The sequence below is a fragment of the Physella acuta genome, unplaced genomic scaffold, assembly GCF_028476545.2.
Source record: "Physella acuta isolate Inbredline_101_S28 unplaced genomic scaffold, ASM2847654v3 ptg000085l, whole genome shotgun sequence".
Lineage (NCBI taxonomy): Eukaryota > Metazoa > Mollusca > Gastropoda > Physidae > Physella > Physella acuta.
This window is the reverse complement of record NW_026731605.1, coordinates 432,198-453,036: the sequence shown is the minus strand read 5'-3', so window position 1 is coordinate 453,036 and position 20,839 is coordinate 432,198. Positions and strand designations below refer to the sequence as shown.

The 20,839-nt window shown below is 33.6% G+C and overlaps 1 protein-coding gene across 1 annotated transcript; it reads right to left on the bottom strand.

Annotated features, from left to right (window-relative positions):
* Positions 1-2,528: 2,528 nt before the first annotated feature.
* Positions 2,529-20,825, bottom strand: LOC131958294 (methionine synthase). Its single transcript, XM_059323245.1, has 31 exons — positions 20,717-20,825; positions 19,453-19,652; positions 19,092-19,181; positions 18,876-18,945; positions 18,653-18,745; positions 18,374-18,540; positions 17,928-18,123; positions 17,751-17,812; positions 17,308-17,375; positions 17,007-17,086; positions 16,798-16,910; positions 16,518-16,658; positions 16,076-16,261; positions 15,527-15,706; positions 15,255-15,371; positions 14,929-15,069; positions 14,548-14,640; positions 14,295-14,393; positions 13,936-14,097; positions 13,009-13,112; positions 12,730-12,797; positions 12,228-12,348; positions 11,455-11,536; positions 8,791-8,889; positions 8,483-8,558; positions 8,014-8,169; positions 7,483-7,664; positions 5,554-5,690; positions 4,506-4,674; positions 3,142-3,342; positions 2,529-2,689 (listed from the first exon to the last, which is right to left on the bottom strand). The coding sequence occupies exons 1-31, from the start codon at positions 20,760-20,762 to the stop codon at positions 2,597-2,599; spliced, it is 3,792 nt and encodes a 1,263-aa protein (XP_059179228.1). The 5' UTR covers positions 20,763-20,825; the 3' UTR covers positions 2,529-2,596.
* Positions 20,826-20,839: the final 14 nt, after the last annotated feature.

Here is a 20,839-nt window from a genome sequence, read left to right as displayed (position 1 = left end):
AATAAGGTTACAAAAATGTGTAACAAAATTATTTTAAAAATGTAAAAATTATCATAACAAATAGTTACATCGAAATTTTAGACAGACTGTGAGTGTGAAGGAAGGTGCCTGACACTAGTCGTGGTACTTTGTGTAACAGTAATAGCATAGTACCTATACAGTATACAAGCTGTGCTTATCATATAAGATATACTCTACTTCACCTGTCTTGCTGAACATTAGAGCTAGAGTATTAAAATTATTTAAAAAATATTTTTTTTTACCTTTTTTCTCACCTTATAATTCATGTCTAACTAATGAAATACCTGGCTATATATCACCACAAAATTAAAAACCAACACAAATCCCTCAGTATAATGAAAACTTAAACAAAGATGAACACAGACTCAAGACAATTCGTTTAAATATTTCTTGCATATTCTGTTGAATAATGAATAATAAATGTTGAAATGAATAATAAATCAGGGCTCTATGCTTTCAATATGGAAAGCAAACACTTTAAATATTGTGCCAGTTATTGTAAATGTGAGTACAGTGTAGCAAGATCAACATTTGTGAGCTTATAACATGGTTTGAGAAGTCAACTCAAGTTATTCTAACATGTCAGCATTCTAATCACACACTCATACAATACTTTTAAAGCTTTAAACCTGACTATAGGGCTTACCAGTCACTACCACTGGAGAATTTGAGAAATTACAAGGGAAAAAATTAACCAAGGGGACATTACCTAGTCTGGATGTTTCCTTCTGTGGCTGATCCAAGGGGAGAAAATCTATGTGGTTCTAACAGTGGTTGCCCTGGTAACCAAAGAGCTCAACAAGCAGAGTTTGGTGTAAACATAGGTGTAAACAAAAACAATCTGACACTTGTATATGGAACCATCTCACACATTGTATACATATAAAAACTGTACAGGAAAATATACTTTCAATATCACATCAACAACACAAACACCACCAACAATTTCAACAATTATCCAATAGCAGAACACCACTGATAATTGACATGAGATAATTGACATGATACCCGTATGAGATCAGAACAATTCATTTATCAAATCATTTTTACAAAGCAAAAAAAATTAATTCATTACATCAAAAAATTAAAGATAAAAGTAAATTGCAGTTATTGTTAAAATGTTTCTTCTTATACACCATTCACACCAAGTGTCACAGAATCTGTCCAATAATTTGTGGTACAGTTTTCATTTCACATGAATAATATCAAATAGTACAATCTATAGAAAAAATTTACAATTAAAAATATATTTGACATTTATTTAAAAAGTGGTTATACAAACTTAAAAACAAGATTATTGTTGACATGAGTTGTACACAGTTGATGCCAAGATTATTGTTGACATGAGTTGTACACAGTTGATGCCAAGATTATTGTTGACATGTGTTGTACACAGTTGATGCCAAGATTATTGTTGACATGAGTTGTACACAGTTGATGCCAAGATTATTGTTGACATGAGTTGTACACAGTTGATGCCAAGATTATTGTTGACATGAGTTGTACACAGTTGATGCCAAGATTATTGTTGACATGAGTTGTCTACAGTTGATGTCAAGATTATTGTTGACATGAGTTGTACACAGTTGATGCCAAGATTATTGTTGACATGAGTTGTACACAGTTGATGCCAAGATTATTGTTGACATGAGTTGTACACAGTTGATGCCAAGATTATTGTTGACATGAGTTGTACACAGTTGATGCCAAGATTATTGTTGACATGAGTTGTCTACAGTTGATGTCAAGATTATTGTTGACATGAGTTGTACACAGTTGATGCCAAGATTATTGTTTACATGAGTTGTACACAGTTGATGCCAAGATTATTGTTGACATGAGTTGTACACAGTTGATGCCAAGATTATTGTTGACATGAGTTGTACACAGTTGATGCCAAGATTATTGTTGACATGAGTTGTCTACAGTTGATGTCAAGATTTTTGTTGACATGAGTTGTACACAGTTGATGCCAAGATTATTGTTGACATGAGTTGTCTACAGTTGATGTCAAGATTATTGTTGACATGAGTTGTACACAGTTGATGCCAAGATTATTGTTGACATGAGTTGTACACAGTTGATGCCAAGATTATTGTTGACATGAGTTGTACACAGTTGATGCCAAGATTATTGTTGACATGAGTTGTACACAGTTGATGCCAAGATTATTGTTGACATGATTATTGTTGACATGAGTTGTACACAGTTGATGCCAAGATTATTGTTGACATGAGTTGTCTACAGTTGATGTCAAGATTTTTGTTGACATGAGTTGTACACAGTTGATGCCAAGATTATTGTTGACATGAGTTGTACACAGTTGATGCCAAGATTATTGTTGACATGAGTTGTACACAGTTGATGCCAAGATTATTGTTGACATGAGTTGTACACAGTTGATGCCAAGATTATTGTTGACATGAGTTGTCTACAGTTGATGCCAAGATTATTGTTGACATGAGTTGTACACAGCGTGTACAAGAAGTGAATGACTTGAGCTGAGCAGCAATATTAAATGCAAATGGTGTAGGGGGGGATGGGTGGGAAAGTAAATACATTGGCAAGGTCAAGGTTACTCTTCATCATCATCATATGCAAGGGAAGATCTCAGCCATTTCTCCACAACAGTCACATCAACACCTTTCCTTTGTGCATAGTCAGTTATCTGAAGGTGAGTAGAAATATTCATCAAACTTCTTGACTTGACAATATGCATCCGTTTTATTTTTAGATTTTTATCAGGACTTCAAATTATGTATCCTTTTTATTTTTATTAGGACTTTAAATATGTATTTTTATTTGGAATTCTAGCCAAATTACTTGTATTATACCCAGTTAAAAAAATTCTAAAATCGAAATTTCAACAGACAGCAATATTGCAGCATTAGGTTATGCAAATTAAAAATATAGATCAACCTTTAAATGTAAGAATAAATCAAATTTAATCTTAATCTATATAAACTTATATATCCTTAAGTAATAATGCCTAATAGTTTTTAAAAATTCAAACTTGTAATTTACAAAAAGCAGCTTTGTGGTCCAAAAACTATCACCCAGTCAAAAAGCAGTCATCAATGTATTTGAAAATAGAAAAGCTGTATGAAAAAATATCATTACCTGATCTTTGCATAGCTTGTCTGTAGCAAAATAAACACACTGTGGGTTGGCCAGGTAGATCCCAGACACAGAGGATGCTGGGTACATGGCCAGGGAGTCTGTCAAAGTGATGCCAACTTGGTCAGGCTTCATGAGTTGCCACATGGTCACCTTCTCTGTGTGGTCAGGCTGACTGGGGTACCCAGCTGCTGGCCGTATGCCCTAAGGAAATCAATTGGGGTTTTTTTTGTAAGGTCTTCTGGTACAAGTTATGGAAGGGAAAGTAACAATTTTAAAACCAATTCCCCAACACATCTTATTTCTGTTACATTCATCATTGTGTTTACATCAGCCTGTTTTGCAAATATAATTATACTTGGATTTTTACTTGGATTCTTTCAAATTTTCCCATTAACTATCCATTTCCAGAACATACCTGGTATTTGACCCACCCAGAACATACCAGGTATTTGACCCGCCCAGTGTTATTTGACCCACCCAGAACATACCAGGTACTTGACCCACCCAGTAGTATTTGACCCACCCAGTGGTATTCGACCCACCCAGAACATACCTGGTATTTGACCCACCCAGAACATACCTGGTATTTGACCCACCCAGAACATACCTGGTATTTGACCCACCCAGAACATACCTGGTATTTGACCCACCCAGAACATACCTGGTATTTGACCCACCCAGAACATACCTGGTATTTGACCCACCCAGAACATACCAGGTATTTGACCCACCCAGTGGTATTTGACCCACCCAGAACATACCTGGTATTTGACCCAACCAGAACATACCAGGTATTTGACCCAACCAGTGGTATTTGACCCACCCAGAACATACCTGGTATTTGACCCAACCAGAACATACCAGGTATTTGACCCACCCAGTGGTATTCGACCCACCCAGAACATACCTGGTATTTGACCCACCCAGAACATACCTGGTATTTGACCCACCCAGAACATACCTGGTATTTGACCCACCCAGAACATACCTGGTATTTGACCCGCCCAGTGGTATTTGACCCACCCAGAACATACCTGGTATTTGACCCAACCAGAACATACCAGGTATTTGACCCACCCAGTGGTATTTGACCCACCCAGAACATACCAGGTATTTGACCCACCCAGTGGTATTTGACCCACCCAGAACATACCAGGTATTTGACCCACCCAGTGGTATTTGACCCACCCAGAACATACCAGGTATTTGACCCACCCAGTGGTATTTGACCCACCCAGAACATACCAGGTATTTGACCCACCCAGTGGTATTTGACCCACCCAGAACATACCAGGTATTTGACCCACCCAGTGGTATTTGACCCGCCCACCACATACCAGGTATTTGACCCACCCAGAACATACCTGATACTTGACCCTCAGTAAATCGTCTGTGTTCAAGTCCTCACTACAAGAGTAGCCCCAGTACTCTCTGCGTACTCTCTCATGTAGGTACTCAGCAAATGCTTCAGCCAACCTGTCTGCGATGGCCTTGACATTGATAGAGTTGAAGTCATCACTATCTTCTTCGTATCTGCTCATTTGTAAATTGATCACAAGTTAAAAGTTTGAGGGCTATGAATAAGATTGATACAAGTATAATGTGTTGATAATATTCTGATAATTATTATTGCATAAAGGCAGCTGTTAATTTATTGGCATTTTCTAAACTTTGAAAGAAAATGCATCACTTATAATTTTTTTTTTTTTTATTTACCTTAGCATCAATTTTGTTTCAAGATGTTTAATTTTAAAAACGAGCCGACCCGCGGCGTATCATACGCCGCTATTTAGTTTTTTTTTTTTTTCTACTTTTCAGTAATTTATAATTTGTGAATTCGACAGTACCAATGCTGCCACTGAAAATATTTGCTTAAAAACACTAAACCCCCCTCCCCCCCCAACTGAAAGCAGCCTCCTCTTAGTTACCTCCTCTAAGTTTAAAATCGTTTCAAACAAAATTATCTGCCCCTAATAGCCGTCACCAAACCCGTCTCTATGATTGTAAAATGTAAACAGCGTGACCACAGCTCACCAGACAATGTGGGGGTGGGGTGGGGGTGGTAGTGATAGTGATAGAGAGAAAGAGAGGGGACTGCAAGGAGGCGCTTGCAGCTTGTTTGCTAACAGCTCCCAGAAGAGAATTATATATATAGATGCTAAAAACAGTTTAGGCCTTTTTTTGGTATAAAACTTTTTTAGGTTAATTAAAATTCTTGATGAATTAAACTAGGAAATCCATACTTCTATTTATGTTGATGCTCATTAATACAGAATATCAATTATCTCTGCCTAGAAGTGAGTGTAAAATTAACAAAAGAACTCTCTGATTATCTTGCTTCCCTCATAATCACCATTGTGTTTACAAACTAAAAACTAAAAGAAAAATATAATTGTAAAAATAAAATCTCACTCCTTGCAGAACTGATCTGCCCCAATGCCAGCCGTGCAGGCAAACAAACCAATGTAATCCTTGACGCCACTGTCTTTTGATGCCACAAAGTCAGACTGGCACAGGTAGGGAGAGTTGTCTGCACTGTCTTTCTGGGCCTAAACCAGAACACACACACACATTATTGAACCACACTAACTCTACTGTTACCAGAACACACACACACATTATTGAACCACACTAACTATGCTGTTACCAGAACACACAAACATTATTGAACCACACTAACTCTGCTGTTACCAGAACACACATAAACATATTATTGGATCACACAAACTCTGCTGTTACCAGAACACACACAAACATATTATTGGATCACACTAACTCTACTGTTACCAGAACACACACAAACATATTATTGGATCACTCTAACTCTGCTGTTACCAGAACACACATAAACATATTATTGGATCACACTAACTCTGCTGTTACCAGAACACACACAAACATATTATTGGATCACACTAACTCTACTGTTACCAGAACACACACAAACATATTATTGGATCACACTAACTCTACTGTTACCAGAACACACACAAACATATTATTGGATCACACTAACTCTGTTGTTACCAGAACACACACAAACATATTATTGGATCACACTAACTCTACTGTTACCAGAACACACACAAACATATTATTGGATCACACTAACTCTACTGTTACCAGAACACACACAAACATATTATTGGATCACACTAACTCTGCTGTTACCAGAACACACACAAACATATTATTGGATCACACTAACTCTGCTGTTACCAGAACACACATAAACATATTATTGGATCACACTAACTCTACTGTTACCAGAACACACACAAACATATTATTGGATCACACTAACTCTACTGTTACCAGAACACACACAAACATATTATTGGATCACACTAACTCTACTGTTACCAGAACACACACAAACATATTATTGGATCACACTAACTCTGCTGTTACCAGAACACACACAAACATATTATTGGATCACACTAACTCTGCTGTTACCAGAACACACACAAACATATTATTGGATCACACTAACTCTGCTGTTACCAGAACACACACAAACATATTATTGGATCACACAAACTCTGTTGTTACAAGAACACACACAAACATATTATTGGATCACACTAACTCTACTGTTACCAGAACACACACAAACATATTATTGGATCACACTAACTCTACTGTTACCAGAACACACACAAACATATTATTGGATCACACAAACTCTGTTGTTACCAGAACACACACAAACATATTATTGGATCACACTAACTCTACTGTTACCAGAACACACACAAACATATTATTGGATCACACTAACTCTGCTGTTACCAGAACACACACAAACATATTATTGGATCACACTAACTCTGCTGTTACCAGAACACACACAAACATATTATTGGATCACACTAACTCTACTGTTACCAGAACACACACAAACATATTATTGGATCACACTAACTCTGCTGTTACCAGAACACACACAAACATTATTGAACCACACTAACTCTGTTATTACACACAAAGACACATATTAAAAGAATATTTTTCAAAATTTAAAAAAAAAAAACTGCAAGGCTTAAAAATTAATTACTAGTTTGGCAACATATTTTTAGCTCAAAATAATGTTTTTTTAATCATTAAATAATTTAGATTTTGTACTTGTGTTTTATTATTAGTCAGATCTTACTTGTAGAGTCTCTTAAAATAAAATACTTTCTGGTATTAATACATACAATTATATAACTCCTGTTCTTAATACATACAATTATATAACTCCTGTTCTTAATACATACAATTATATAACTCCTGTTATTAATCCATACAATTATATAAATCCTGTAATTAACACTGAAACAGCAGGTGAGAACGTACCTGTTGTCTCAACCCATACAAAATAGCGATGGTGTTACCATCCTCGTCGTACACCTCTATATCATCACCAACACTATTGGCAGGATAGAAGGCGATGGTGGCTGTTGCTTTTAATTTTTTCTCTTTTATTGTCTTCTCTAGCAGCTTGTTGGCATCATCAAAAACTTTCTTGGCTTCTGCTCCTAGAATTTTAAACAATTTTTTCATACAAGTGTAGCAAGTTTTGAAAACAGTGCTGACGAATTTATTCAATGGAAGGATTTTTATTAAGTTTATAAACCCATCTACAGTTTTCAAGTCCTGTACATATAACTTCAGCTTCATAGTTTGATAACTTTGTACACTTACAAAGGGATTTTTACTTGTTTTACAGATAAAAAACACAACACTTATAATTTGTCATGAACACATTTTTAAAAGAATAAAAAAATTCAGCACACATTTTAATATGTACACATTTTAAAAATCTGTACGCTTAAACTTTGACATGAAGACTACACATTTTTACAGGAAATAGCCCTGTTTACTTACCAACATCTGGGTCGTTGAATATTTTAGGGTAACCCCTGTTTGGGTACTTCCCCCTGAGTTGCCACACATTAAAAAATGGCCTCCAGTCTATGTAAGGCACTAGGGTTTGCAGGTCAAAATCTTCAAATGTTTTCACTCCAATAAATGTAGGTCTCACTGTTACCAAAACAAAATGTAGAAAAAGCTTTAGTCATTTTGGATAAGATATATTTACTGAGGTACATAGCATATAAAAACTGTAAACACAAGTGAAAATCACAAGCTACAGACTGTCTCATTTCTTCATATTTGAAAGGGCAAAAATAAGGCTTTTTATTTCATTTATGACTCATTTTATATTCATCTACAAGAGGCTTATTAAAAAATAACTGTGATAAGACAAGAAGCAGGGAACTAGGAAATGGGAGTAATTAATTAATTGATATCTAAGCTGATATTTAAAGTTGATTAAAAATTAAAATAAATTCACCTGGTAATGGCGTACATGTCCAATCAATTTCCAGTTTTTTATCCCGAGCTTTTTCAATTGTTAGATATTTTCTGTCCTGGGAACACATGGTCAAATATAAAAATTAAAAGGTGTGGAAAGACTGAAGAGAACTGAACATGTTTTAAATCAAAATTTGACCATCATTGATGCATGATCCATTATGTAAAATACAAGTGAAAAAAATCAGTGTGAAATTGTCACTTTACTGATGATGATTCCCACCTTATACAACAAAGTCAGGTAGCCCAAGTAAACAATAGCATGAGCAGGTATATGTCACCACTTACCTGTAGAGTTTCATAATGTTCTTCTCTGATCTCCTGGTACTCTTCATTCAGTTCCTCCAGAAACTCTTCTCTCACCGTGGCATCACTCAAAGAAGAAAGCTGCAAGACATAAACTTGATGACAATATGGAACAAGCACAGAAACAAATGTATTCAAAGGTGAATATCTTATGGTCAATTCATGATCAGCTGTGAGTCAGAGCAGTCAATGCAGTATAAAATCTACTGCTGTTAAATTAATTCAGACCTGGCATGTTATTATAGGCTGTCTAAATCAAATACATTTTTTGTTATTAATATTTACCGAGTTATAATTACTTATAGTATTTTAGTAACATAAATATAAATTTTTAACCAAAATCAAACAAAGAAGAAAAAAAAACAGTCTAATACACAGAGTAACAGATGACACACCTAACAAGATGTGGAGGTTTACTCAATGTTATTGCAAACACAAAATTAAACAAAGAAGGGGACAAAACAAACAGAAGTTTTCAGGTGTCAGGAGATTCTTGCAAATAAATCAATGCTAATTGCGGAAGTATTAATTTGCATGTAGGTCATAGAACAGCAAATAGAAACTAACGAGCTAATTAATGGCTGCCAGAGTGCATCCGTTTATTGACACAGTGTCGCAGATGGCAGAAAATTACTACAGCAAAACAAAAAAAATATTTACATTAAAAACTTACAGAAGAAAATGGACAAGATCTAAAATAAAAATCATTGAATAAACTTCCATAATTAAAACAACCCCACATGCATCTAGCAGAAAATAATTGACAGTAAAAATAATTTTGTATTTGCTTGACTTTGTACTTGTTCAACTTGGAAAGTAACCAGAGCAGTCCCTGACACTGGCAATAATAAAATTGTCCCGTTATTTAGTTCAGTTTCTTTTGGTGCAAGTTCAAGACACATTTCACAGAAGTCTACAATGTTCTTATTGATTAAAATTTTTAAAACAATAAACGACTTGGAGCCTTGCATCACTAAACTGTATTAGACTTTACAAGACATATGCACTAGTAGATACCTGCATCACTAAACTGTATTAAACTTTACAGAAGAAACTCAGTTGTCACAAGCTGTTACAATGAATCCAAATATCACAGAGAGTAGTTTTACCGAAGTATCGTATGATGACATTTTAACAACATATAAAGTAATCGTTGTGGTAGCCATCTTTGGTGTGCTGACCAATGTCCTGAACATTATCATCCTGTCCAAGATGGGGCTGACTGAGAACATCGTCCTCAGTTTTTTTGTTCTCGCAGTGGCAGACGTGCTTTACCTTCTGTCTGATTTGTTGTTTATTATGGTAGTAAGTTTTTGTTATTCTTTAAACAGGAAATATTTTTGTTTTGTAGCTGAGCATCTGGGAGTCTGTACCATTACTTTCTATAACCTGACTTTAACCATTTCTGGTTTTATTATAGTAAAAAAATCCTGCCTGATTGGCTTACCGCTACATTTTAAAGCCATTTTTACCAGAGGAAGAACCAAAGTCAGTTTGCTGTGCCTAACCCTGCTGTCCATGATCCTACATTTACCGGTTGCTGTAGTTTACCAGGAGTACCAGTTGGATAAGTCGCCAGATAATTCAACACAAAATGTGCCATGGTATGTTGAAAATAAGGCCATAATTTTAAACATAGCTGGGATTATTAGTGAAATTGTATGGCCCCTCGCTGCTGAAATGACCATTACCGTTGGGTTAATTGTGCTAACTAAAAGTCTGAGATCTTCAATCAAGTTCCAGAAATCTAAATCCTCAGCGCCAACATCAGCAACTCAAAGTTACAAAGGAGTGAGGTTCATCAAAGCTGTCACATTGATGGCTGCCATATTGGTTATCACAAATACAATCAGAGTTTTCATAAGCATTGCCTCTCTGATTTCGCCAGATTTCTCCAAAGGTTTCATTAGAATGTGGATATCTTTCATAATGAACCTCACGTTCTGCCTTACAGCTTCCTTGAATTTTGTTGTTTATTTAGTTACTAATCACAAGTACAGAAAACATTTTAGGCTACTGTTGGAATTATGCTGGCCTTGCAAAGGAAAACTTTCAAACAGTTAACAAATGTTAACATTCTTTCTAAATCATTATGTTTATGTAAAGCAAAAAGAGTTGGCAAAGGGCATTCTGCTGAGAAGCTGTAAGTCTTTCAGTAGAAACTGAGGCAACACCAGTTGAAGGCTGGAACAGAAGTTTTGAGTTCAATAAGGGATATTGACATCACAATATTCTCTCTTTTTTAAAATTGTAATAAAATAAAACGATTAATTCAAATTAAAACACCGGGTTTTTTTTTCTTATGTTTATATTGTATTTAATTATAAGTTTTTTATTCTGATCATCATTAGTATTTTTTATATAAGCCTCAACCAGGGGTTTTTGTCCAGGTGGTTTATGACCAGACACTATCAGTGTGTTTCTATTCTCTGGTGTTTATTTATGGTGAATACACATCAGGGGATGGCAAGAAAAATTTGAAATTATGCTAGTCGACATACCAATAGACTTATTGACCCATGATGAGAAGACTAAGGCTATGAGTGAAGACAACAGACCCACCATACAGAAAGAGGTACCTACCACAACAACAGATGAGGCTATGGGTGAAGCCACCAGACCCACCATACAGAAAGAGGTACCTACCACAACAACAGCCTTAGATGCATCCAAGACGTGGACCACTGGTGTTGATTTGCGAGGTGCAATCTTGACAGCTGTGTGTTGTCTAGACATAAGATAAGATGGTGGGAAATACTTTTAGAAAATGGTATAACGCTAACTTTAATGTTGCTTATCAATTTAGTAAAAGTGTATACAATAAGTAATACTAAAAAGCTTACTTTAATGTTGTTACTCCACCTATTCGGTAAATGTGTATACAATGCGTAATACTAAAAAGCTTACTTTAATGTTGTTACTCCACCAATTCGGTAAATGTGTATACAATGTGTAATACTAAAAAGCTTACTTTAATGTTGTTACTCCACCAATTCGGTAAATGTGTATACAATGTGTAATACTAAAAAGCTTACTTTAATGTTGTTACTCCACCAATTCGGTAAATGTGTATACAATGTGTAATACTAAAAAGCTTACTTTAATGTTGTTACTCCACCAATTCGGTAAATGTGTATACAATGTGTAATACTAAAAAGCTTACTTTAATGTTGTTACTCCACCCATTCGGTAAATGTGTATACAATGTGTAATACTAAAAAGCTTACTTTAATGTTGTTACTCCACCAATTCGGTAAATGTGTATACAATGTGTAATACTAAAAAGCTTACTTTAATGTTGTTACTACACCAATTTGGTAAATGTGTATACAATATGTAATACTAAAAAGCGTACTTTAATGTTGTTACTCCACCAATTCGGTAAATGTATTTACAATGTGTAATACTAAAAAGCTTACCTTGATGTTGTTGCCCCACCAATTAAGACTGGAATGTTAAGACCAACCCTCTCAAACTCTTTTACATTAAAAATCATCTCATCTAAAGATGGCGTGATGAGGCCAGACAATCCTATAAAGTCTGCAGAATTTGAACTTTTTATATAGTTTGTTCACAAATTTCACACAATATTATAAAAATTTATTTTAAAAAAGCAACATAATGTAAATGTTTAAAAATGCAGTTTAACAAAGCTGTTGTCTTTTTTTTAAGTTTTCAAACCTATTATTTTACAAATACAATTATAATTGGATATGTACAACAGAAGAGCTTTTATAATTTGACTATATACAATTTTTTTTATCAAAGGTTATGACGTGGCTACATCAAAAGTATTTTTTTATTCAATGACAGGCAATTCAATATACAACATGGTCTTAAAATTATACAACAAAAATCTAAATTATACAACCAGATATTTTGCAACTCAATTATACAACAAGAAACCTACAACAAATTTACCTGCTTTCTCTCTGATGGCTGTTTCAATTATCTTCTCACAGGGGCACATGACACCAAGATCTATAACTCTAAAAAAAAAAGTCAAATTTTAATGGGAGACAAAAAAACATGTTATTTTTAACAATATTATTTTAATTATTTATTAGTTTATTCTATAAAATCTTAATTATTAACCTCAAATTTGTTATAAAATATTGCTATCATTTTTACTGTAAAATACTCTAGTACAGAATTAACTCAGAATTTATTTTAGAAGAAAATGAAAAAAAAAAATCCTACTTGAAATTGTTGCACCCTAAGACAACAGCAACAATGTTCTTGCCTATATCATGCACGTCTCCTTTCACTGTAGCTATAACAAATGTGCCTTGGTAATTGGGTTCCTGTATTCAGAGGAGAATTTTTTTTTTAATTATCATCTGAGGGTGACACTTAAGAGAAAAACATACATAGTGGGGGGGGGGGGGGGGATATCAAGGTCGGATGGTAGAGCTTATGACTGCTAACCCGAATGTTTCAAGTTTGAATCCTGAGTCCAATCCAGCTCTAATGGGTATCTGACTAATATTAGGAAACTATGGCAGCTGACCACATTTTCTCCCTGTATGTCAAGGTCATTGAAACAGATGAACTCTACTTCATCTACCCCATGTCTCTTGGGCACAAATTAGAAAAGCTAGTGATGAGAGGAAAGTGAGTTTCACTTTTTTTAAAAATCAGCAGCAACATCAAATGCAATGGCATAGTGAAGAAACAAAGCAGGACAGAAAACTTAAGACTTGAGGTTCAATCCATGTGGTAATGTAAGATTCCGGAAAAGGGATCTTGTCAAGTAAGACAACTGGTTATTATTTAATATTAGGCAAACACAATCCCTACAAATACAATAACCAAAAAACTATTTTAAACTACCTATTGACCACACAACTATTTCCTATGCCATGGCCAAAGTACTTGGCTTAATGACCACCAATGTGGCTTAATTTTAATCCAACAAAATATTTTTAAGAGAGAATATTTTAGTTTTTTTACTAAGACACGAGAAGGTTTAAATACTGATATCACAGTTTAATCTATCCTCAGGAGGCCCCGTGTCCCAACCCATCCCCTGGTCCAACCCCATCTGTACCAGTACTTACAGCATTCTCTGGGGACCTGGTGTCCCACCCCACCCCTTGCCCCAACCCCATCTCTACCTGTACTTACAGCATTCTCTGGGAGGCCATTGGCCTTTAATATTGCCTGCCTCTCTATCTCCATGTAGGGAATAAGATGGCCGACAGCTTTCTTCATCACCCTGGCAGACTTGATGACTTGTGGCAGAAACATTTTCCCAGCGCCAAACAAATCACCCACAATACTCATGCCCTACAGTTAGAAAAACAGACAATTTTTACTTATTTTGACTGGAGAGTACTGTTTGTATCAGAACAAATGTCTGCAAATTACTCTTGAATATTTCAGCTCAGTATATTTATAAATTTTAGATTTGTATATCAAACAGTATTTCATACATTTACAAGAATCAATGCTTTAAAAAAATATATATTAACTTAACAGCCTACCTTCATCAGTGGGCCTTCAATGACATTAAGAGGTCTGGGGTACAACACAGTATTCTGACGAGCCTCTTCTGTATCATCTACTACATATTTATCAATGCCCTAAAATTGATAATTACACTTTTATTACAATAACTTTTATTATAAAACTTTAAAATAATAAAAAGTAATGAAAAAAAACAATTGAAATAAAAAATATTTTGGTTTGAATATTTATATAATTATCTGGCATATTTAAAAATTCATGTAGGTCTACCTTGACAAGAGAGTAAGAGAGCCTTTCCTCCACTGACTTCAGTCTCCACTCATCCTCTTGTGTTGACTTCACTTTGTTTCCTTGTGTCATTTGCTAAAACACAAATAAAATAATCGCTTTGTAAAATAAATACTTGATTCAAATTGTATGATAATCTGCTAAGTTAAATTTAAAAATAAAATAATTTCCTTTTAAGTACTATTTTTATTAAATTTCTACAAGCTGTAAAACATGACCAAGTCTGGTTAATCAAGATTTAAAGAAAAAAACATTAAAAAAAAAACGCAATTAATTTTGATAATGATACTTAGAGTAAAGTTTGGTTTGGGCAAAAATAATCATTACTAGTCTGACTAATTAACAAGTACCAAAATATCTTACTTGAGCATAAGCCAAAAGTTTTTCTGTGCCATCTGGATCTTTATTCCACAACAAGTTCTCACACATTGTCAACAGCTCAGGTTCTATGTCATCATACAAAGGCAAAGCACCAGCATTGACAATGCCCATGTCCATACCAGCCTATCAAAGTTTGTAAAGTTTACCTTACATTTACACAAAAACTATCTCAAAAACCTTAAAATAATTGCACCGACTATATACTTTCCACTTAATTTAAAAAAATTAATGTCTATCAATTAAAGCTGACTACAAATAAAAATTGTTAATTAATTAATCAGTTGTTTACACTCCTCATGATCTCTCACCTTGATGGCATGGTAAAGAAAAACACTGTGCATTGCCTCCCTTACAGCTTCCATCCCCCTGAATGAGAAGGAAAAGTTGGACACCCCTCCACTCACTCTTGCACCTGGCAAAGTTTTCTGGGGAAAGTACGAACATTGTCATGTACTCAGGAATATATTTTATTCAATTAATACCTTGTAGAAGTTGCTGTAATTCAACAGATTTAAAGAGTTTAACAGTGGTAAAATGTATTGTTATAAATTAGAAAATTGGCAAATATGTGTATCTATACCTTAATGATTGCTGTGGCTTCAATGAAGTTAACCCCATAGCCGTTGTGTTCATCAATACCAGTAGCTATAGTTAAAATATTAGGATCAAAGATAATGTCATTTGGGTTGAACCCTATTTTCTGGGTAAGTAGATTATAGGATCTGGTGCAAATAGCTACTTTACGGTCTGTGTCAGTGGCCTGTTGGAAAAAAAAGTATAAAACATTTTTTTAAAAGAAATAGAATATTTTTATAAAAATCAAAGTTATTTATTTTAGAAAATATAATATCAATATTTAAATTTAAGAATGGAAGTTGAATCCATGAAGTTATGCAAGCTTCAGAAAAAGTGAGGTAACTAGTTATTTCTTTTAGTAAATATAATACTAATATTTAAGTGTTTAATTAATTGTGTATAATTATTTTACTTTAGAAACCAAGCTTTACGTTAACTCTGGGTGTGTTAGGGTACTATATCACAAACAAAATTTTAAATTAAACTTCTATCCTGTGTAAAAAGAGCTCGGCTAGTACAGTTCATGTAAAGTCTACCCCAGTAGCCAACCTACCTGCCCCTCCTCATCAAAAGCCATAATGACAACAGCAGCTCCGTACTGCTTGATGACCCTGGCTTTCTTGAGAAAGTCGTCCTCTCCCTCTTTCAAGCTGATGCTGTTCACAATACATTTCCCCTGGGCACACTTCAGGCCAGCCTCAATTACAGCAAAGTTGGATGAATCAATGCACAGAGGAACCTGCAATTACAGCAAAGTTGGATGAATCAATGCACAGAGGAACAAATAAATACACATTCATTAAACAAAGACAAATGTTAAATGTCCTACCGCTCAAAGTACTTACATACTTCTATAATTAAACTGAAAGAACATTGAGTGAATATTACTTTCAAATTCGTGCTATGTAATTTTAACCTAAGTCGACAACACTGTTAAAAAAAAGGGCAACAACAGAAAAGTCAGAAGTATGACTGAATTAAGAAAATATTTTTACCTTGGCGATCTCTGGCTCAGAAGCGATGAGATTAACAAAAGTTGTCATGGCCGCCGCCCCATCCAACATGCCTTCATCCATGTTGATGTCAATGATCTGAGCCCCATTTTGTACCTGTTCTCTTGCTACACTCAGCGCCTCCTGTACATCAAATATGTCAAAGGTCAATTATTATACAGAGTTTATTTGTAGTTATTTGATCTCAGCAGACAAATCAATTCTCAATTTATTGAAGAAAAAAAAACTACAAATTTTAAATAAAAAAGCTTGTGAAACATACCTCAAACTTTCTTGTTTTAATGAGTCTACAGAAGCGTTTAGATCCTGCAACATTGCACCTCTCTCCAATGTTGACAAAATTTGTAATAGGAGAGATGTAAAATGGCTCTAATCCTGTTTGAAAAATGTATGTATGTAGGCCTATATGTATGAATTGTTTTTAAAGATAACATCATTAAATGTTTTTAGTCCTTATAACTTTATACCTACCAGCTAGACAACAACAATCCTTGCGAAATTCACTTGGAGGTTTTCTTGGTTTGAAATGTTTAGCAGTTTCAGCAATAGCTCTGAAAAGATGTTTTTCAATCTCCAATTTTAAATATATTTTAAATGTTTTTCTGACCTTTTTTTATTATCTTTTTGCAGCTTTTCATACATACTGAACATAATATGTAGTAATTAGCTATTCATTTATGAATAAATAATTATAAATAAGTACATAAATTTCCAATGGATATTTTTTACTGTCACGACTTTTCATGAAAACAGATTTAGGAAAATGACTTACTTAATGTGACATGGTCTTGTCCCACAGCATCCTCCTATTATATTAATTAACCCATCCTTCATGAATTCCTGTAAGTTAAGATCAAATTGATCAATTATTAATACTATGTTAACTCTAAATTTTAAATTTTAGCTTATAACTCTATGTTATTCTTTTTTGTTTAAAAGCATTTAAATCTATTCCTCCCCCAAACTTTTTGAGTGAAAAAATTGAACATATACTTTCATTCTTTAAACAAATTAAGAAGGAAAAAAATGTAAGTAGACATAAAAGTCAAATAACAATAACTAAACACCACACAAGTTTCAATCATGGGTTTGTTGTCAGAAACTAATAAGCAGAAACAAACAAAAAACTATGATCACAAACTTATCACCAAACTTCCATGCTAAAACTGTCTTCTTTCAGCACTATATATTTTCTACTGAAATGTTTCAACTCACTTTGACTTGCGCTGCTGTTGACTCTGGGGTCTCATCATAATCCCCAAAAGTATTTGGAAGGCCTAGTGTGAAAAAGTAAACATTAGTTTGTTATAAACAGCTTGAACTTTGATCTAGGGTAAATATCATTTCGGTTCAACAGAAAAGTATTTAAAATATTGAATTTAAATAGTTTACCTGCATTAGGGTAGCATAGAACATAAGCTGTAGTGCTTTTGCTAATGGCTTCTATAAAAGGCCTCATTTCTTTTGCACCCAAAGCACAATTAAGTCCCAAACACATGGGCTTTAGATGTGAAACACTGATTGCAAAAGCCTCGGTTGTCTGCCCAGAAAGAGTTCTCCCACTTTTATCAACAATTGTTCCTGAAACCTAAAAGTTGTATTGTTTAATAAATAAATTGTGCTGTCAGTTAAAAAAATAAATATACTTATTACTTTATTAGGCATTAAATTTTTTTAAAATAAAATACCGTAAAATAAATTTATTTTAAAAAAAGCGCACAAAATTGCATTTTTCTGAAAATCAAATGGGGGTACTAGGTAAAAAAAAGCTAGAAGAAGAAACAATTATATAATAAAATGGAATGACAAAAATATTTTGTAACCAAAGAAAAACTTACAAATACTGGCACACGCGTGTATCCAGAAATAAACACATTTTCAATAGCAAATAGTGCGGCTTTTGCATTTGCAGTATCAAATATGGTCTCCACCAGAAGCACATCTGACCCTCCATCTAGTAACCCCCTTGCTTGTTCAGCATATGCTTCTACCAGTTCATCAAAAGCTACAAATTTAAAGTTATAAAAATTATAGCAACTTTTAAAGTACAAAATAATTCCTAGATTTCTTAGATTGAAAACTGAAACTATCTTCAAAATAATTTAAACAAAACTTACTTATATTTCTAAACTCTGGGTTTTCTACAGATGGTGAAATAGAGAGTGTTCTATTGGTGGGCCCCATAGCACCGGCTACATACCGTTTAACTCCTAAATGACAAAATAAAATTCTCATTATTCAATGTTGTCTTTTGAACGATAACTACAAACATAATTAAACATACATGGAAAGATCACAGTACTTAAATTTTGCCTTAACTTTTTAAAAAAAATATTTTACCTGTTTGAAAAGTTACTTCTTCACAGGCTTTCTTTGCTAACTCTGCAGATTCCTTATTGAGCCTGTAAACCTTAGAAGTGCATCATATCAAATAGAAAGTATGACAAGAAGAAAAATGTTAGGTCTATGTGCTATTTGTTAAAAACTGAAAAGCAATTATTTAGGCGGTCTTGTTTTTTCAGTAAGAAAAAAACTTTAAAAACTTTTTTAACTTACTAATTTTTCCAGACCATAATCAGATTGTGCTATAGAAGTTCCACTGAATGTGTTTGTCTCAATAAAATCTGCCCCAGCATTTAAATACTCCTAAATAAAAGTAAAATTTCATTTTAGTTGGTGAAAAAGCACAATAGCATTTAGATCTTCATAAATTTACAATTAATCTACACATTGCATAGTATATCTAACTCAGAAGTAAAATAAATGTTAACAAAATGTTATACTAGTTACTCGAAAGCTTATAATGTACAAAAAAAATGTTATGATCATATGAGTAATAGGATTATCAAATTTTTTGTTTTGTTTTTTTCTAATAAAAAGTATTGGTACATGTATAAAAAAAAACTGATCAGCCAACCTTGTGTATCTTTAAAATAACATCTGGTTTAGTTAGGCTTAACAAATCATTGTTCCCTTTTAAGTTACGAGGATGATCTTTGAAAATGTCTCCTCTGAAATCTTGTTCTTCTAATCTTTCACGCTGAATCATAGTTCCCATTCCACCATCAAATATCATTATTCTTTCTTTTAATATAGATTCAAGCTCTTCAAACAAGCCTATAATGGAAACAAAATTGAAGAAAATCAGTGTTGAGAGTTGAGTAAGAATGTGTTATATCTGAATCAAAGTAGGCTTATATTACTATAGAATAGGCCCTTAATAGTTACAATATATTAATAATTTACTGAAATTTACTATTAATAAAATTATAAACACTTCAATATTAGTAATTAGGAGGCCTAACAAGTTATCAAGGCCTCTTAAAAACTAGAACCTAACCCTAATGTAATGGCTAGCTATAGGCTAGAGTTATAATATAATAATAATTACTAAATTAGGCTTCTTTAGTTTAAACTTTAAATTAGTTTAAAGTAGTTACATAATCATAATTAATTAAATAAGTAGCTAAGTATTAGGCCTATTAAGTAATTTTAGTAGGCCTACTAATACTTAGTAATACTAATTAGGTTTAAGTAACTAAGTACTAAGTAAAAGTCTAGGATAGGCCTTTAAATAATGGCCTATAGTTACACTATAGTATAGTATAGGCCATAGGGCCTATCTAAAATCTAAATTAAATGTTATTAAATCTATTTCTATAGTATTATTATAGTATAGTATAGTAATAAAAAAGTATAGTTAAGTATACGGTATAGGCATAGGCCTAACTATAAAAATCTAATCAATAATCTATTATTGTATTATTCTATAGCCTAATATTAATAATTGATAATTCTATAGTATAGGCCTAGGCCTATAGTTACATAATACAATACATAGCAGTATTAGTATTAGTAGTATTACATACTATTACATAGTATAGTTATTAGTTAAGTATAGTTAAGTAACTAGAATGGCCTAGAATAATTATGAAATACATTTATAATGTGACAGTGTATAATTATTAATTAAGGTTTAGATCTATATTTGATATGGATTATAAAAGATCTAGAATATTTATTCATAAATTACTTAATTAGGGGGGGGGGTCGTGGTTTTGGAATGTAAACAATGGAACGGGTGTTAAAGTAGGTCACGCACATGGGTGTGTACAAATTTAGCAAGGGTCACGAATGTCAAAGGTTAGAACACATGTGTGTTTTTTCGAAGACTTTAATACCTGAACATTTAGGCGCAACTGCACTATCGGGTATTGTTGGAGGCATTGCACTTGACTCGCGAATGACTATTATGTGATGTAAATTATCATTCACTTTCCACAATTTAAATGAAAGGTTTTTCA